Here is a 21,073-nt window from a genome sequence, read left to right as displayed (position 1 = left end):
GACCACGCCTACCCAGTCACATGACCCTAAAGCCAAGCCCACTGTCACATGACCATCAAACCACGGCCACAAAATAAGCCACGCCCACAGAACTGGTAGTAAAAAATATTTAGAACCCAACCCTGGTTTCACATACTTTTACCACCAGTTCGCCGTACGCGCATCTTCCACGCATGTGCCCAGAGTCTTATGCCCATGTGCCCGGACGTCCACGCACGCGCTTTGCTCACGCATGCACCTTCCGTGCATGTGCCCAGCCTCAAAAATGTGGCTAAATAGGACAGCATAGCGCTGGGGCCGAGATCTCTGCTACCGGTTCGCCTAAACCGGTCTGAACTGGCTGAATACCACCTCTGACTTAGTGACCGTTCAAAGTTACAACCGCACTGAAAAAAATTGACTTGGGACCATTTTTCACACCCTACTACAACCATTGCAGCATCCCCAGGGTCACATGATCAAAATCCGCTTGACAACTGGTTCATATTTATGACGGTTGGGTGTCTCCCAAAGTCACGCAAGATCCCCTTGGGTGACCTCCTGACAAGGGAGAGTCAATGGGGACACCAGATTCACTTAGCAACCGTGTGACTCATTGAAGAACCGCGGTGATTCACTTAACCAAGGTGGCGAGAAAAGCCATAAAATGGGGCAAAATTCACTTCACAAACTTCTCACTTACAAACGTAAATTATGGGTCGCACCGTGAGGACTTCCTGTAACCCTTCCACCAAGTGCAGGAAATGCTGCAATTTTTATTCGGTCCCCAGGAACAGTAAATCAAAATCCTGAATGGATCATTTAAATCGGGGATGGGGAACGATGGCCCTTTTATATGACTTGTGGGCTTCAACTCCCAGAATTCCTGAGCCAGCCATGATGGACTTCAACTCCCAGAATTCCTCAACCAGCCAAGACAGACTCCCAGAATTCCTCAACCAGCTATGATGAACTTCAACTCTCAGAATTCCTTAACCAGCCATGACGGATTCCCAGAATTCCTCAACCAGCCATGATGGACTTCAATTCCCAGAATTCCTGAGCCAGCCATGATGGACTTCAACTCCCACAATTCTTCAACCAACCATGCTGGCTCAGGAATTCTGGGAGTTGAAGTCCATAAGTTATAAAGGGGACATTGTTCCCCATTCCTGATTTAAATTAAACCTTGTACGGTCCAGTTAGTATTACTGCGTACCGTTTACCATCATCCACAGCCCTTCCCAGAAGACAAGTCACAAGTCAGCAACCTACAGCCTTCTGTTGCTCTCTTCACGGCACCTACCCAACCCCTGGGGATCCATTTATTCTAAACTGCATCAAGCGAGGAGCCTCAGAACATTTTGGCCAGATTAACCTTGTGCTCTGCTGGTTTGCTCTCTGTTGTAAGTGCTCAAGATAGAAACCACAGACCGCAACAGCTGGAAGGGAACGGGAACGGTAGAGCAAACCAGGAGCTGAAGGGATCCGCTCCAAAAACAGGGAGCAGGCAACTCCTTGGAAAGGTGGGTCTGTACTAATCTTAGGCAGTAAGGTGGCTGGGTGACTTTGGGCCAATGACCAGGAGACAGTGAGTTCTAGTCCTGCCATAGGCATGAAAACTGAGTGACTTTGGGCCAATCACCAGGAGACAGTGAGTTCTAGTCCCACCTTAGACAATAAGCTGACTGGGTGATTTTGGGCCAATGACCAGGAGACAGTGAGTTCTAGTCCCGCCTTAGGCATGAAAGCTAGCTGGGTGACTTTGGGCCCATCACCAAGAGGCGAGGAGTTCTAGTCCCGCCTTAGGCAGTAAGCTGGCTGGCTGACTTTGGGCCAATCACCAGGAGACAGTGAGTTCTAGTCCCGCCTTAGGCAGTAAGCTGGCTGGGTAACTTTGGGCCAATCACCAGGAGACAGTGAGTTCTAGTCCCGCCTTAGGCAGTAAGCTGGCTGGGTAACTTTGGGCCAATCACCAGGAGACAGTGAGTTCTAGTCCCGCCTTAGACAGTAAGCTGGCTGGGTAACTTTGGGCCCATCACCAGGAGACAGTGAGTTCTAATCCCGCCTTAGGCAGTAAGCTGGCTGGGTAATTTTGGGCCAATCACCAGGAGACAGTGAGTTCTAGTCCCACCTTAGGCAGTAAGCTGGCTGGGTAACTTTGGGCCAATCACCAGGAGACAGTGAGTTCTAATCCCGCCTTAGGCAGTAAGCTGGCTGGGTAATTTTGGGCCAATCACCAGGAGACAGTGAGTTCTAGTCCCGCCTTAGGCAGTAAGCTGGCTGGGTAACTTTGGGCCCATCACCAGGAGACAGTGAGTTCTAGTCCCGCCTTAGGCAGTAAGCTGGCTGGGTAACTTTGGGCCAATCACCAGGAGACAGTGAGTTCTAGTCCCGCCTTAGACAGTAAGCTGGCTGGGTAACTTTGGGCCCATCACCAGGAGACAGTGAGTTCTAATCCCGCCTTAGGCAGTAAGCTGGCTGGGTAATTTTGGGCCAATCACCAGGAGACAGTGAGTTCTAGTCCCGCCTTAGGCAGTAAGCTGGCTGGGTAACTTTGGGCCAATCACCAGGAGACAGTGAGTTCTAGTCCCACCTTAGGCAGTAAGCTGGCTGGGAAACGAAAGTCAGGATTCTTCCGGAATTAAACAGATGAAAAAAAAAAAAAAAATAGGAGGTTAGGATGGGGGGGGGGGGAAAAATGCCCTGAGCAAGGATTGGACTCCGTGGCCCATGAAGCCCAGCTCAGCCCGACCATTAATTCAGTAAAACGAGAAATGAGATCTGCAAAAAAAAAGGGCATTTTCCTCCTTCTCTGGTTGAGAGGCTGAAAAAAGCTTCTGTGTGGCCCAAAGGGACGAATTCAAATCTGACCCGCTTACGAAATCTTTCCGTGATGGCTCCCCGGAGACAGTTTTTTCCCCCCAATTCATTTCCCAACGTTATTAACTCGCTTAACAAATAGCTTTCTCCCTGGAGCCGGCCCGCGATCAAATAGGCGATGTTAAGAGAAAAACAATACGAAGACGGTGGAGATGAATTGGCTAAATTTCCTCCTCCGGCCGTCCCTTTTTTTTTTTTGTAAATCTGAAGTTGAAACAAGGGCGCCCGAAGATTTCTAAGCCGGGATATGCTGAGTTGAATGACAATGGCTTTTGGGTCAAAGGAAATCAGGGACGCTCAGAAGTGCTAAGAGAAGTCTCACCATTTTGGCGTCTTTGCAAGTGGAACCTATTTTTTTTTTCGGTGAAAGCATCTTAAATTGGCTCTTGTTGTTCTCCGTATTTAAATATTCAAGTCTCCGGCTGGCAAAAGAGAATTTAATTTCAATTCGTTGCCAGGAGAATTGCAGGAGACAGAAAAGCTCCAATAGAAGAAAAAGGCCAACTATCCCTATCCCTATTCTATGCTATTATATTATACCAGGAGTCGGCAACCCGTGGCTCTGGAGCCGCATGTGGCTCTTTCGTCCCTCTGCTGAGGCTCCCTGTTGCTGGTCGGCTCCACAATTGATAGTTTCGGTTAGGACAGGTAGAGGAAAAAGGATGCTAGGCTAGGAGGAGACTCTATGGTGGGGGAACCGGACTTCCGGTCGCCAGAGGAAAAAGGACGCCGTGCTAGGAGGAGACTCTATGGTGGGGGAACCGGACTTCCGGTCGGCTCCAGAATTGAATGGGGGCTTCCGGTTAGGATCTTTGTGGCTCCTTAAGTGTTTAAGGTTGCCGACCCCTGTACTATACCCATGATGGCAAACTTATGGCATGTGCCACAGGTGCCACGTGGAGCCCTCTTTGCAGGAACGCGAGCCGTCGCTCAGCTCAGCTCCACCGCGCATGTGTGCGTGCCTCCCGCCGGCCAGCTGATTTTCAGCTCTCTGGCGGGGGGCACATGCAGGAGGCTCGTGCGCATTTGTGGGGGTCTCACGCGCATGCATGGGGGCAGGAAGGGGGTCTTGTGCGCATGCACGGGAGGTGGGAGGAGCGCGAGGGGAGCGGTGCGCCCTCCCATGCCAAAATGGGCCACCAGGGGGGGTGTGCGGCGCCCCCCCATGGTCCATTTTTGGTCCTGGGAGGCCTCTGGAGCCTGGGGAGGCAAAAAATGGGCCTACTGGGCCCACTGTGCCATCACGTGCCAAAAGCAGGGGGGTGGGTGGGTGTCGTGCATGCATGCATGGGGGGGTGGGGCGCATTGAATTATGGGTGCGGACACGCATACGTGCAACCCCCCCCCCACGCTCCCCATGCTTTTGGCATGTGACGGCAAAAAGATTAGCCATCACTGTACTATACTATAACTACACTATTATACTATACTATCGTACTATACTATACTATTACTATACTACACCATACCAATACTTTATGTAGTCCTCGACTTAGAAGTTTGTTTAGTGACCGTTCCAAGTTACAACGGAATGGAAGAAAGAGACTTAGGACGTAGTTTTTCACAGTTACAATTGTGTGTCGCACGATCCAAATTCAGACGGTTTGGCCACCAACTCGTATTTTGTAACGGTCGCAGAATCCCCCGGGGTCAGGCGATCCCCTTTTTGGCGGCCTTCTGACAAGCAAAGTCAATGGGGAAGCCGGTTTCGTTTAACAACCGTGTGACTAACTTAACGACCGCAGCGGTTCCCTTAACAACTGTGGCAAGGAAGGCTGTAAAACGGGGCAAACCCCACTTATAACAACTGTCTCCCTTAGCAACGGAAAGGTTGGGCTCAACGGCGGTCGTTAAGTCGAGGACTACCTGTATTCCTGGATGCCTCTAAGGCGCAAATCCTTCCTTGGAACTGTATGAAGCCGGTACAGATAGTCCTCAACTTACAACAGTTCATTTAATGATCAAAGTTACAACAGCCCTAAGAAAAGTAACTTACGACCATTTTTCACACAACCCTGGCAACATCCCTGTGGTCACGTGATTTACATCCGGATGTTTGAGACCTGACTCACATTTATGACGGTTGCAATGTCCTGGGGGGGGGGGGGTCACGTGATCCCCTTTTCTGACCTTTTCACAAGCATGTTAGTGACCATGTCACTAACACTCCAATTGCAGCGACTGACTTAAGCAAATGCAGCAAGAAAGGTTGTAAAATGAGCCGAAGGTCACTTAACCAATTTCTCACTTAGCAACATCAATTTTGGAGCGCAATTGTGGTCGTAAGTTGAGAACTGCCTGCAGTGCAAAAAAAAAAGGGGGGGGGCTTCTTAGAGGCAACTTGGTTTTTCTTGCAGGGTGTTGAAAACAGGAAGTTCTCGACTTACAACTATTCGTTTAGAGCAGCGTTTCTCAACCTTGGAAGCTTGAAGATGGGTGGACTTCAACTCCCAGAATCCCCCCAGCCAGCAGTGCTGATGATTGGCCCAAAGTCATTTAGCTGCCTTTCATGGCTAAAGGCGGGACTAGAACTCCCACGTCTCCTGGTGATAGGGCCAAAGACACCAAATCAACTCTCAGTACTTTCATGTATTATGACAGTGGCGTTGTCCTTGGGGGGGGGGTCATGTGACCTTCCGACAAGAAAAGTCAACCGGGGGGGGACGGAGAGATTCACTTAATGGCCACATGATTCACTTAACAACCGTGGCAGAAAAGGTCATAAAATGGTCTGGCTTAGCAAGAGAATGTCAGCTGCCACTGCCAGCTGCATGGGGGATGAAGGGGAGGGAATGCTGGGGGGGGGGAAACGAAAGTGAAGGGCGGTTCTCTCTTTGAGAGGCTGCCCCCAAGGTCGCCCAGCTGGGAGAAGGAGGGGGCTGCATACCGATCTGCGCTTGGGCTGACTGCTAGGAAAACATCCTGCCTGAACCCGAAGGGAGGGGAGAAGTAGAACTTGGGGATTTTGGCGTGCGATTCTCATTCCTGGCTTTGCAACGGTGCAATAAGCTCGATCTCAAAGAAACGATGCCTTTCTCGGCAAATGGTGGCCTGGTGGCTCAGCAGACTGATAGCATTGTGATTAACACCAGCTGTCTGCAATGACTGTAAGTTCGAATCTCACCAGGCTCAAGGTTGACTCAGCCTTCCAGCCTTTCTAAGGTAGGTAAATTGAGGACCCAGTTTGTGGGGGCAATAAGCTGACTTGGTATAAAATATACAAAAGGATGAAGGCTATTGCTTAACGCATTGTAAGCTGCCCTGAGTCTCCGGAGAAGGGCAGCATATAAATCAAATGAAATAAAATAATGGAGCAGGTTCTATGTAGAGGTTTAAGTTGAGACACGTCCGACCGAACAGCTTATAAATAAAAGCAATTGATAGGAAAAGTGGTTTGTGGGCCTCAACGAGCAGTTTGGTCTAGTACTTATTAAGGCACAAAGCTAGAAAGCAGGAGAATGGGCAGCCTTCAAGTTTCCCTTAGCCATGAAAACTGGCTATGTGACTTGGGCCAATCACCAGGAGGCAGTGAGTTCTAGTTCCACCTTAGGCATGAAAGCCAGCTGGGTGACTTTGGGCCAATCACCAGGAGACGGTGAGTTCTAGTCCCGCCTTAGGCATGGAAGCCAGCTGGGTGACTTTGGGCCAATCACCAGGAGACGGTGAGTTCTAGTCCCGCCTTAGGCATGGAAGCCAGCTGGGTGACTTTGGGCCAATCACCAGGAGACAGTGAGTTCTAGTCCCGCCTTAGGCATGGAAGCCAGCTGGGTGACTTTGGGCCAATCACCAGGAGACAGGGAGTTCTAGTCCCACCTTAGCCATAAAAGCCAGCTGGGAGACTTTGAGCCAATCACCAGGAGACGGTGAGTTCTAGTCCCACCTTAGCCATAAAAGCCAGCTGGGAGACTTTGAGCCAATCACCAGGAGACGGTGAGTTCTAGTCCCGCCTTAGGCATGGAAGCCAGCTGGGTGACTTTGGGCCAATCACCAGGAGACAGGGAGTTCTAGTCCCACCTTAGCCATAAAAGCCAGCTGGGAGACTTTGAGCCAATCACCAGGAGACGGTGAGTTCTAGTCCCACCTTAGGCATGGAAGCCAGCTGGGTGACTTTGGGCCAATCACCAGAAGACGGTGAGTTCTAGTCCTGCTTTTGGCATGAAAGTCAGCCAGGTGACTTTGAGCCAGTCATTCCCTCTCAGCCTCCCCACCTCACAGGGTTGTTGTGGGGAAAAGAGGAATATGTCTTTGATATGTTCTCTGGCTTGAGTTATTTGTAAAGCAATAAAGGCAGCATTTAAAAAAAAAAGTCAAATCAAATAAATAAAACTGCCTTCGTACACGCAGTGAAATCTAAATTGATTGTTAGCAGGGATTTGGAAATGGGAACGTATTGTTCCATAGTCAAAATAATTGCATATTAGTTTTCCATGCGCAACTTAAAAGACAAATATCGTAATGCCAACCCTTGAGAGTTGAATCATAACCATATGTCGGATTCACTTGAGCACCAACAACCAATTTTACGTGAGATTCAGGACTGAATTGACTTTTTATTGGATCACCCCAAGAAAATTTAGGGATGCTATGCTCAAGGCGTTCAAATAGTAGCGGGAAAGTCCAGCTCCCTCTCCGTGTTAGGCCAGGTTAGGAAATAAGAATATAGAAATAGAGCCTTGGTAGTACAGTGGTCTAAAGCACCCTGTTATTAAGACCAGCTGCCTGCAATTACTGCAGGTTCGAATCTCACCAGGCTCAAGGTCGACTCAGCCTTCCATCCTTTCTAAGGTGGGTAAATTGAGGACCCAGTTTGTGGGGGCAATAAGCTGACTTTGTATGAATATACAAAAGGATGAAGGCTATTGCTTAACGCATTGTAAGCCGCCCTGAGTCTCCGGAGAAGGGCGGCATATAAATCAAATTAAAAAAAAAAGAAGAAGAAGATAGGATCGGGTAAAATAGAGGATTACAATAAAATAAATTAGAATTAGAAACTGAATTAGAATGAGTAGGGTAGGATAGGATAAGATAGGACAGAATTCTTTATCGGCCAAGTGTGATTGGACACACAAAGAATTTGTCTCGTGCATAAACTCTCAGTGTACGTACAAACAACAAAGCGATATAATCATAAAATACCAATAAGAGAAGGTAATAGGAAATCAGGGCTGGCTCAGGAATTCTGGGAATTGAAGTCCACATGTCCTAACGGGGCCATAATTGCCCAACCCTGATCTATCTATTGTAACAGAAACTTGAAAAATGGTGGACATTTTAACTTCCCTCCTTCTTCTGCCAAAGAGAATCAAGGCAGGGCTATCTTTCCATTTCTTTCTAACACCTTCCTTCGTTCCCCGGGGTTTAATTCAGATTTTGCCAGCTGCTGTTTCCTTCTCCAACCATCTCTGTGGTCCTTTACACTCTACAATCCATGTTTATTATCCCGCTCTCAATCAAACCTACTTGAGCAAAGTGTGGTTATGTGAAAAAGGAAGTACTAGGTACGTTGTCAACTTCCTAGAGGCAGAATAAAAGTAAAGTATCAACAATATAAATCAAATAAACGGGAGAGTTCCTAATCCTAACCCTGAAGCGAACTGCCTGTTTTATTTATATTTTATTTAGATTTCTTAATTGCTCATCTTCCTTTGGTTCTTTTTCTTTACATTCTTATTGGAAAAAGTCTTGCCTTCAATCAATATTTCACTTACATCTTTGTAATTGTTTGCCCTCCCTAGAAAGCTAACTAAACATTTCTAAAATAAACAGATTTTCTACCACCACCATTGGGCATTTGGGCTTTATTTGCTACTATTTTGCTTTTTTTTACAACTGTTTTCCCCTTTATTGGTTTTCATTCTCTAAACCCTTCTCAATACGTGTAAACCACCTGCGAGTTAATACTGCTAAAATACAGGTGGGCAATTTTTTATTTCATTTCTTATGGAAAACCCAACCACCCTCTACAGCAGTGGTCACCAATCGGGGGTCCGTGAAAATCTTTTGGTGGTCCACAGAAAAATTATTTGCATTTTTTATATTGCACTAAATACTATCTACCTTTTAAAAAAATTCTTATTAGTGATCCATGGGATTTAAAATTATGAATTTAGTGGTCCCTGAGGTCCGAAAGGTTTGGCAACTTCTGCTCTTCAGTACACATATTCAGGAAAGAATGCCACACGTTTAAGCCCTTCTCTATCCCAGCATAACATTCAGTGTGAATATTATAAGTTTCCACAACCCCAAATTTAGGATATCCCCATACAGGAAAACCAAGAGGTTCAAATACCAAAGTTAGTCTAGCCTCTGTCTTCAGCAGTGCACAGACAACCTACAGACCATGGCTAAACTGACATCCTTCAGCAGCGACAATGAGACTCGAAACAGACCTTGGTAAATTTTCTTTCCCCAGACGGCAGACGGGCCTTTTCCGTCCTAAGGCACGGAAAAGTGCAAAGCCTAAAACCTAAGGGCAGGGAGCAGCCAGCAAACTCTGGATGCTTTCCTAAAACGAAGGTTAATTATTATTATTATTTTTTAATTTAGCATTTGGCATCTCTACAGAGGTCATGCAATCACCGGTATGCAAACACTAACAAAACACATTATACACACAAACACAAAGATAAGTTTAAGAGGAGCATCAGACTCTATGGCACCATATTATGGCAATCTTATCATGGTTTTAGCTTAATATTTTATTCATGTGTGTGTGTGTGTGTATTTTACAGAGACACACATATATATGGTATATATGTGTGTGTATATGTGTGTGTGTGTGTGTGTATATATATGTCTTCTTAAGTTTTCGCGGGTGTGTATATGCAAAAAATTAAAATCTCAGGTGTTTTCCCGCGTCATGTTAAATAAGTTAGTTAAAATGTTTAAAATTCTGATTAAAATGCTAGCTTAAAATCTTCTAAAAATCCTTACAGAGCACTCTGCAAGGTCCTTTAAAACCTTAGCTAAAATCCTATCAGTACCTTAAAAGTTTTTCTTATAGCAACGTTTCGACAGGCTCACAACCCTGTAGATAAGAGCCTGAAGATGACAGGGTTGTGAGCCTGTCGAAACGTTGCTATAAGAAAAACTTTTAAGGTACTGATAGGATTTTAGCTAAGGTTTTAAAGGACCTTGCAGAGTGCTCTGTAAGGAGTTTTAGAAGATTTTAAGCTAGCATTTTAATCAGAATTTTAAACATTTTAACTAACTTATTTAACATGACGCGGGAAAACACCCGAGATTTTAATTTTTTGCATATATATATATAAATATATATATATATTTTCTCAGCCAGGTTTTTCCTATGTAAATCAAGATCTTTATACAGCCAGAGTTCAGTGAAATCTCATTCACTAGTTTTTAGGCTTTATCAGACATCAAACCAGCATTTTGCTGTCTGTTGTGAGACTTAAGGGAGACAAACAGCAAAATGCTGGTTTGATGTCTGATAAAGCCTAAAAACTAGTGAATGAGATTTCACTGAACTCTGGCTGTAAAAAGATCTTGATTTCTGTAGGAAAAACCTGGCTGAGAATAATACACATAAAGACCTACGAAAAGAGAATTATATATATATAATTATATATATATACACACACACACACATACACATACATACATACATAGATATAGATATATAGATATATAGATACATATAGATATATGTAGGTCTTTGGTTATTCGGGTTTTTCTCCGCGTAAAATTGGAAGTGTCTTGGTGACGTTTCGACGAAGTCTCATTCGTCATCTTCAGGCTGGTGTTTTCGGCTTCGTGCTTCTAGGAGCATTGCATGACGAATGAGACTTCGTCGAAACGTCGCCAAGACACTTCCAATTTTACGCGGGAGAAAACCCGAATAACCAAAGACCTACAAATACCCGCGAAAACCTCAGAAAACATATATATATATATATGTATGTATGTAGTATGTGTGTGTGACTAGGTGGCTCAGTGGCTAAAACACTGAGCTTGTCAATCAGAAAGGTCGGCAGTTCGAATCCCTAGTACAGGTCTCCTGCATGAGCAGGGGGTTGGACTAGATGACCTCCAAGGTCCCTTCCAACTCTGTTCCTGTTATATACACAAACCACACACACACACACACACAAATGAAGCTCTACTAAGGATTATCCCAGGGCAGGAGACCACCAGGAAATCCCAGCTTGCAGACTCAGCTGACCTCGAGTCAGACAATACCACCAGGATGTGACAAGGCGTCTTGCTGGACCCAAGAGAAGACTCGAGGGCAGAAAGAGAGAGACCCCGTCACCCCCCCCCTTTCGGGCCACGCCCACCTCTGGTCCGCAAACCCCTCCGCACCCCCCTCGCCAGCGTCCCCATGGTTCGGCTCGAGCATCCCCCCCCTTCAGCGTCCCCATGGTTCGGTCCGCGTACATCCCCCCTCCCCCCGCTGCTGTCTCCATGGTTCAGTCCCAGCACACCCCCGCCGGTGTCTCTATGGTTCGGCCCGAGCATCCTCAGCTACATGGTTCGGTCCGAGCACCCCCCTCCGCTGGTGTCCCAATGGTTCGGTCCGAGTAACTCCCTCCCCCTCGCCGTTATGCCCGCTCGCCCTCCGCCCCGCGTCTCACCCAGAGACATGTCGATCTTTTCCAACGTTTCTCCGCCGCTGTTGTTGCTGCTTCCGCCGCCTCTCTGGAACGAGGACGCCCCAGCGCCGAATCCGTTCATGGCCGCCGCTGCTCTCGCCGCTACCCAAGACGCGAAGCAAAAGCAGCAGCCGACGGAGAGGGGGCGGGGGTCCCTTTTCAACCTTCAGCGCATGCGTCAATCGCGCCGTGCGCCTGCGTATTCGGGTCGCGGCCGAGGGAGCCAGCCGCTTCGGCGCGTGCGCGTAGCGGTTGAAGAGGGGCGCGGAGAAGGGGTGGGAGGAAGAGAGACGAAGTTCGTTGCTCTGGCTTCTCCGCATGCGCAGGGATTGCGACGCTAAGCGGCGAAGAAGGGTGGAAGGGAGCCCTGTGCCCCCTGCAGGCGGGGAGGACTCCGCGCAGCCAGGAACGTGGCTGGTATTTATATAGGGATAATGAATGTGGTTTATTTTGACTGAGTTTAAACCATGGTTTAAATCAGTAGCACCACGATGTAACCTAGTTACAGGCTGCAACCCTGAGCTACAAAATATTCTCCTTTAATTGAAATCAGGGTTTCTTTGGAAATCCATTTTGTTCAATTCCCAGAATTTTTTTTTTTTTTTTGCAAAAAGTTTTTTTTTATTTTTTTCCCCAAACATACAAATTACATCCTTTCGGAACAGAGCTTTGACCCGGTCATCACTTTGTTCAATTTTTAACAAAATCTTTCACAAAATTTTATCTATACTATTTTGCCATAGTACTTATTTCTAAATCTTATATCACATATTCAGCTAATACTGTTATAGAAATGAAAGGCTGGAAAACATTCCTGGGTCAGACAGATGCATTTATTTGTGCAAAGGTTCAGTGCAGTGTTTGGTTCTTGCAAATCTGAACAAAGATGAATTATGATTTCACGATTTATATATGTTTTCAAGACAAGGAGTTCTATGAGCCCTTCCGGCTTCCATATATGGTTACATTGTAAATACATTATACTTACATTACACTTTACTAATTACCAAACCATTACATGCTAGTTAATAAAATTATTTTGGCTACACATTTTTACTACTCCATCATTTTACTAATTATTAAACCATTACAACTTTACTAACCCATCACTTTATAGTTTACAACTTTCCTTTAAGTGCTGTCATGTTGTGGAAATAGGGAATTAAAGAAACATCCCTTTTAGGGCAGACAGAATCAGTTTATTTATTTATTGCAATAAAGGATCAAACCTTGGTATCGCTACCAGAAATGGAGGTCTGACAGAAGTATGATTTTCAGCTCAAAGCATTTATACAGTTTCAAACAAAGGATTCTGTGAAGTCAGCAATTCATACGGTCATATACATTTGTCATTTTTAATTGACATTTCCTAATTACTGAGTTTGTTACTATCTTTGCAAAACAGTTATAATTCTTCTAAGAAGTTACTGAAGCATAATATGGTCATCTCCTCTCTCTGACCTTATAACGTAAATCACCTAGACGGTCCTTATCTGTGACAACTGAGAGGCCTTGAAGTAGAAATCCTACTTGAAAGGAATGTGCCTGCCTACGTATGGTGGGAAAGGTAACAAATAAAATAATAAATAAAGTAAACACGGGTCCAACTAGATGGTCACTGAAGGGCCCTCTTTGTTCTTAATATTGTAAGAGAGAAATTGCTTGTACACAGGCAGGCACATTCCTTTCTACTAGGACTCTTACTTCAAGGCCTCTCAGTTGTCACAGATAAGAACAGTCTAGGTGATTTACACTTTGAAGGTCAGAGTAACAGAGATGTCCATATTGTTGTTTCAACAAGAGATAATTTGAAAAATATGCTTCAGTAACTTTTTAGAAGAATTATTATAACTGTTCTGCAAACTTAGTAATTAGGAAATGTCAATTAAAAATGACAAATGTATAGGACCATATGAATTGCTGACTCCACAGAATCCTTTGTTTGAAACTGTATAAATATTCTGAGTTGAAAATCATATGGCGTTCAAACGCCTGATAGCGATATCAAGTGTTTGATCCTTTATTGCAATAAATAATTAAAACTGATTCTGCCTGCCCTAAACGGGATGTTTCTTAATTCCCATCTCCACAACATACGTGCTGGATACAATTGCAAGCATGTTCTCTTTTACAACATTAAGAACAAAGAGGGCCCTTCAGTGATCATCTAGTTGGACCCGCTTTTACTTTATTTATTACTTTATTTGTCACTTTCCACATTAGTAATGTTAAAATGCAGAAATTTATGGCTATACTTTAAACAATAAGTAACTTTCTGTTTCCTATGCATGTCCTTTCAGATGTTCCCATATAGCTGTATTTCCATAGTTTTGATTCTATTAAGATGTATAGAATCAGTGTGTTTGACACAGTGCCATAGGTCAAGTAATTATGAGGAAATCCATGATGTAATTGCTTAGCTTCTTCTCTTTATCAGAGTCAGTCATCCACCAGAACACCATTCTTAGTTTTCCTGATGGATGACAGCTAGGTCCTCTCAGAAGATCTATTACCAATAATGAAGTTCAGCTGCCTCTAACAAGCACGTTTCTCTCTTATAATAATGTGAATAGAGAGGTTCTCTCAAAGTTCAATAAAGAAGGTTATTCAGAGTTCATGGATTTGATTTTATGTATATCAGATTTGGTATGATTATTTCTTTTATTCACATTATTTATTTGCTATATTCACCTCAATACCATCTTAAAAAAATTAACACATATTTACTTAATCAGAACAATTACCCTTCTATTAACCCACCTTAATTCTTAATTCAATTAATAATACAACAATTCTTACCCTAAATCCTCACTATTAACAATACAATTCAAACATATTTATATATCATCATGCTCACTAAATCTTTATTCCATTATTACTTTATCAAATTTAAATCTTATCTTTTTAATTTTGGAAATATAGCCATTTAACATTTAAACCTAGTTCTTAGTTCAAATAATGCTTTTTAACACAATTTCCCAATTATCAATTCCCAGAATTCTTAAGAGGGTCATCATCCATCTTAAAGTTGAGAAAAACTTTTAATGTTGTATGCCGCCCGGGATCGTTGTGTGAGTTGGGTGGCTAAACAAAAATAATATTAAATAAAAACAGGTTTATACAACTCATTTAACCTACGTGAACTGAACCATGGTTTAATTCAACTATTGCAGTTTTCACAATGAAGCTTGGGGCTGTTTGTGGCTTGTTAGTCCCTTTTTTTTTTTTAATTTGATTTATATGCCGCCCTTCTCCGGAGACTCAGGGCAGCTTACAATGCGCTAAGCAATAGCCTTCATCCTTTTGTATATTTATACAAAGTCAGTTTATTGCCCCCACAAACTGAGTCCTCATTTAACCTGCCTTAGAAAGGATGGAAGGCTGAGTCAACCTTGAGCCTGGCGAGATTCGAACCTGCAGTAATTGCAGGCAGCTGGTCTTAATAACAGGGTGCTTTAGACCACTGTACTACCAAGGCTCTTATAATAGTTGATACAGAATTAGGTTAGAACTTTGAGTGTATGTGGTTTCCCTGATACACAAGTTGCCTTTTACACGACGTCGGACAATTGTTTTGTGTATAATATTGTGTATTTATTAATCAAATGCAGGTAGTCCTCGACTTACGACCACAACGGAGCCCAAAATTTCTGTTGCTAAGTGAGACATTTGTTAAGTGAGTTTTGCCCCCATTTTATGACTTTTCTTGATATGTCTGTTAAGCGAATCGGTACAGTTGTTAAGTTAGTGATACGGTCGTTAAGCGAATCTGGCTTCCCCGTTGATTTTGCTGGCCAGAAGGTCGCAAAAAGAGGATCACGTGACCCCCCCTCCCCCCAGGGACACTGCAGCCATCGTAAATATGAATCAGCTGCCAAGCATCCGAATTTTGATCACGTGGCCTCCGGGATGCTACAACGGTCGTGTGAAAAACGGTATTGTAAATTTCAACGGTCACTAAATGGACTGTCGTAAGTCGATGACTACCTGTATATATGGCCACCCATCTCATAGAAAATAATCCTGGGTGGCTTGTAATAGTTATAACTGCCCAGAGCATTTGATAGCAAGATGGGCAGCTTATAAATTTAATTTTAAAAAGTTCTTACGGAAAAACCATGACGCATAATTATTAAAAACAGTAAAAACTATAAAAGCAGAACTCAGTGAGAAAAGAAAAATAAGAGATGGGATGTCAGTAGTAACAGAGCCACAATCATCGTGTGAAGCTTCAAGTCGTTCTGAACTCCTGAGGGCCTTAAAATTTGACAAATGGTGACAAAGCTCAAGTAGCAGTGTTATTTATAATTACATTTTATTTATTTTATTTTATTTTATTAGATTTCTATACCGCCCTACTCCCGAAGGACTCAGGGCGGTGCACAGCCAAACAATAAAAACACATACAATACAAAATTTAAAAATAGAATAAAATCAAATTAAATAATTTTGGCCCCGACAAATTTAAAACCCCAAACTTTTAAAACCAATTTAAAATTGAATATATAAAATACTAAAAGATATTTAAAATTTTTAAAATCTTTTATAAAAGAGGGGGACATGTGGTCCTCGACTTACAACAGTTCGCTTAGTGACCTTTCAAAGTTACAATGGCACTAAAAAAAGTGACTTACGATCGTTTTTCACGCCATTGCAGCATCCCCATAGTCACGGGATCAATATTCAGACCCTTGGCAAACTGGTTCGTATTTATGACGGTCGCACCGTCCTGGGATCACACGATCCCCTTTTGCGACCTTCTGTTCTGCCCCGGCTACGGACCCCAAAGAACGCAGCACACACAAAGTTTGTACAAAACTTACATTTACTAAACTAACTCAGTCTTTTTCAAAACAAAGGCTGTTAATAAACTTTCTTAACAGCCTACAAGAAACCAAAGATAAAGTAATCACAATCTTACGAAGGTTGGCAGAAAGCTCAGAAGCAATTTGCAGAGAATCCAGAGGCGAAGGAGAGTGAACTAAAGTTGTTCCCTACAACTTGCTTCAGTCGGCGTTCTTCCTTAAATAGGCTAAGGGAGTGGCCAATTAGCCCCAAGCCTTACTCTCGAGGAGGCCTCCTCCTGAGGAGCCACTCCTGCCTTTTGGCAGCTCTGCGCGCCTGTGCATCGAGAAGAGGCTCCTCCTCTTCGTCCTCTTCACTTATGGAAGCTTCTGGAGGTTCTGAAGGCCCCGGCTGAATCCCCGCCTCTGGCACCACATCTTCTCCAGCCTCCTCACTGTCCGACTCGAGTGCCAGCTGCAAAGGCTGCTGGCGCAGCACCACACCAGCCTCCTCGCTGTCGGAATCAGCTACTAGCTGCACCGGCTGCTAACAAGCCACACCTTCTGACGAGCCAAGTCAATGCGGGAAGCCAGATTCACTTAACATCCATGTTACTAACTTCATAACCGCAGCGATTCCATTAATAATTGTGGCAAGGAGGATCGTAAAATGGAGCAAAACCAGTCGTGAAATCTGAACCAGTTTAGTCCTGGTTCGCTGGCTGCGGATGTGCAGAAGATGCTGAAGAGGTTGTAGAAAAAATGCTTTTAAAAGTTTTTTTTAAAAAAATCCTGATGATCGCACAGCTCAGCTGGGCATGGGTGGGGGGGGCTCCGGGGATTTTTGCTACCGGTTCTCCGAACCACCCGCCTCCATTGCTACCGAATTGGGCGATCTGGTCCGAACCGGGAGCCTTTCATCCCTGAGCAAAACTCCCTTAACAGCTGTCCTGCTTAGCAGCGAAAACTTGGGACTCGGTTGTCGTAAGTCAAAGGCCACTAAAAGATAACTGAATGCTTAATGATGAACGAAAAGCCCAAAGCACTGGATTTTACCTATTTCTGGAGATCAGAACAGAAATCGAAAGGCCTAGTTTACCATTTGCACCGAAAGCCGGTTTGTCTCGTCTTTGAGTAGCTTATTCTTCACTTCTCTAAAAGCTACTGTTCAATTTTTAGCAGCTGTTCCTGCTGTGGCTCTTCTTCCTCCTTCACTCCTATAAGTTCTTCCTTGTGTGCTATTTTTACACTGCAAAGGTATGGGTAGAGAGTAATTCCTCCATACATACCTGCGCGTGAGACACACTGGGATCCGTGAGCAGAATAAAAATGCCTTTATTTCAATGGTGAAATCCAATTTTTTTTACTACCGGTTCTGTGGGCATGGCTTGGTGGGCGTGGTGTGGCTTGGTGGGCTGACTTGGTGGGTGTGGCAGGGGAAGGATCCTGCAAAATCTCCATTCCCTCCCCGCTCCTGGGGGAAGGATCCTGCAAAATCTCCATTCCCACCCCACTCCTGGGGGAAGGATCCTGCAAAATCCCCATTCCCTCCCCACTCTGGGGGAAGGATCCTGCAAAATCTCCATTTCCTCCCCACTCCTGGGGGGAGGATATTGCAAAATCCTCATTCCCACCCCACTCCAGGGGAAGGATCCTGCAAAATCTCCATTTCCTCCCCACTCCTGGGGGAAGGATCCTGCAAAATCTCCATTTCCTCCCCACTCCTGGGGGGAGGATATTGCAAAATCCTCATTCCCACCCCACTCCAGGGGAAGGATACTGCAAAATCCCCATTCCCACCCCACTCCTGGGGGAAGGATCCTGCAAAATCCCCATTCCCTCCCCACTCTGGGGGAAGGATCCTGCAAAATCTCCATTCCCTCCCCACTCCTGGGGGAAGGATCCTACAAAATCTCCATTTCCTCCCCACTCCTGGGGGGAGGATATTGCAAAATCCCCATTCCCTCCCCACTCCTGGGGGAAGGATCCTGCAAAATCTCCATTTCCTCCCCACTCCTGGGGGAAGGATCCTGCAAAATCTCCATTTCCTCCCCACTCCTGGGGGAAGGATCCTGCAAAATCTCCATTTCCTCCCCACTCCTGGGGGGAGGATATTGCAAAATCCTCATTCCCACCCCACTCCAGGGGAAGGATACTGCAAAATCCCCATTCCCTCCCCACTCCTGGGGGAAGGATCCTGCAAAATCTCCATTCCCACCCCACTCTGGGGCCAGCCAGAGGTGGCATTTGCCGGTTCTCCGAACTACTCAAAATTTCTGCTACCAGTTCTCCAGAACCTGCCAGAACCTGCTGGATTTCACCCCTGCCTTATTTATTATGAAATTTCTGTGCCACTCAACTTGTATTAATCTATTCTCGTTTTCTTTTTCATTGTTTATTGTACCGTGCTATTGTTTTACTTTTGTTTCATTTACACTCTTTTTCATTTCTTCCTTTTTATCGTTGTGTGCGAAGCCCCACTCCAAGAAGAATGAAATATTTTGGGAAATATTAAAAAAGGCAGAATATTATATTCTGATATTGTATATTTATGTTTTTAATTTTGGCTCCCCGAGTCCTTCGGAAGGAGGGCGGTATATAAATAAAATAATAATAATAATATAATAATAATAATAATAATAATAATAATAATAATAATAATAATATAATAATAATAATATTAGAAGCAGAAAGCAACTCCCAGTCTTTCTTAATAGCCCACAGCAGATGCCAGCACTTAAGAGATACAGAGCTTATTGAAAGTATCCAGATGGCTCTATTCATAAGCAAAGCTAATACTGCAGGCAGAAATCCATTCAAGAGAGGATATTTTGAAACTCCTTGCAGCAAAACTAACAAAGGCAGAATGGTAGGATTAGGAAGCAGCCCCTTACCCAAGATCCAACACAGGACGAAAGCCATTAGCCACAATAGGAATTGCCCAATACCCTTTCAGAACACAAGTCCCTTCATTGCACAACCCCCCCCAAAGAACAGTCCAAACTTCAAACCTATAAAGATCCATCCATTCATTCAACCATTTGTTCAGCTGTCCCAGAACCGCATGCTGTTGTTGGTTTTGCTCATCAATAAACCTTCTTTCCAATCAGCCTCCAAGTTGTTTCCAGCGTGTCTCTCCCAGCTTGGAACTGAACCGGACGGATTTTCCTTCCAACAGTTGCAAGACAGCGAGACAAGCATATAAATTTAAAAGACATATACATTTAACACATAAATAAATAATAAATAAAACAAACCTTGCAATCACCCGGCTCTGGGCGCCTCACGAGATAATAAAAACAATATTGTAAAAGATCAAGACCGTAAAACTTAATTAAATATGTCCTCACTTCTCTTTGGATCTAATTAGGAGTTTACTTGAATTATTCCCAATGGTTAAGTGCCTTTTTCCTTAGGTAACCCGGTCAGTCCCACGTGGCTGGATTTGAGACCGAAGTAGCATCAAAACATGTTTTATTTCCTTATTACCTTAAAGATATAGCTGGCCATTCTCCCCATATAGCAGTCAAGGCACCTCCAATCAAAAACAAATGTACAGATAATTGCAACACTAAACCAACATTTACAATTCCACCCCTAAAGCAACATTTATCTCCCGCTTTCCTAACCAGTGGTGGGATTCAGCCAGTTCGCACCTATTCGGGAGAACCGGTTGTTAACTTTCTAAGCAGTTTGGAGAACTGGTTGTTGGAAGAAATCTCCTGTTTTTTTCCACTTTACAGGGCTAATCCTGTAAGGAAGGCAGGAAGGAAACATTCTGGTGGTGTTTCTAGCTTAATCTTTATTGCTCTGCTTACGGAAACTGCCTCTGGTTAACCCTTATTACATTGTAACAGATAAGTCGAAGCGCCCATCCATGTGAGTGATGTTGAGTTGGTCACATCCACACAGACCCATGACCACTGAGCCACGCCTACCCAGCTGGTCATTAGGGCAGAGAACCGGTTGTTAAATTATTTGAATCCCACCACTGCCCCTAACTATTGGGAAATGTTAACCGATACTAATCAGTTTGCAGAATTTTGCAAACATAAATCCAATAATTTTTATCCCGCCACGTTACTAAGTTCGCAACCGCAGCGATTCACTTAACAACGGCGACAAGAAAGGTCGTAAAATGGGGCAAAACTCACTTAAACCAATGTCTCGCTTAACAACATAAACGTTGGGCTCCATTGTGGTCGTTAAGTCAAGGACTACCTGTAACTCAAGGCAACAAACATGCATAACACTCCTCCTCCTAGTTTCTTATTTATTTTATTTATTTTTATTTTATTAAATTTCTATACCGCCCTTCTCCCGAAGGACTCAGGGCGGTGAACAGCCACAAGATAAAACACCTAAATACAAAAATTTAAAATGAATTAAAAACGAATTAAATAATTTGGCTGAATTTAAAATACCCCATAATTTAAAACAAATTAAAATGACATTTAAAAAGGGGAGAAGATTTAGGCCAGGCCATTGCACTAATAGTGCACTATTGCACTATTATTACATTAATTACAATTCTATATTTCTTATTTCTGCAAATTCAACTTTCTTCCATTAGAGTGGTATGTCAGTCTGTAGATGCCACGTGCCAAGTACATCAATAAAACGTTAGCTTTGCAGATGTTTTGTACGTGCAAGTTATCTTTCCTAGTTAAAAGTCCTGGGCAGAAACCCCGTTCCCGTCATTCACACACACAGACATCCAAACACGCGTCCAAGCACACCCACATACACGGTTCAATCAAGGGCAGAAAACCAGGCCGGAAGAGCCGCGGCAAAGCCCGTCGGGAGTTGAAGTCC

The 21,073-nt window shown here is 44.2% G+C and overlaps 1 protein-coding gene across 1 annotated transcript in view; it reads right to left on the bottom strand.

The window, feature by feature from the left end:
* Nucleotides 1-11,765, bottom strand: part of FYTTD1 (forty-two-three domain containing 1) — a 30,292-nt gene extending 18,527 nt beyond the window's left edge. The window contains exon 1 of the mRNA XM_060685221.2: nucleotides 11,457-11,765. Coding sequence (XP_060541204.2) covers nucleotides 11,457-11,556 — 100 coding nt within the window. The 5' untranslated portion in view covers nucleotides 11,557-11,765. The remainder of the gene's footprint in view (nucleotides 1-11,456) is intronic.
* Nucleotides 11,766-21,073: the final 9,308 nt, after the last annotated feature.

This window comes from Pantherophis guttatus, chromosome 6, assembly GCF_059756535.1.
Source record: "Pantherophis guttatus breed Tessera chromosome 6, ASM5975653v1, whole genome shotgun sequence".
NCBI classification, from domain to species: domain Eukaryota; kingdom Metazoa; phylum Chordata; class Lepidosauria; order Squamata; family Colubridae; genus Pantherophis; species Pantherophis guttatus.
Note: the sequence above shows the minus strand (reverse complement) of the source record. Positions and strands in the feature narration are given on the sequence as shown.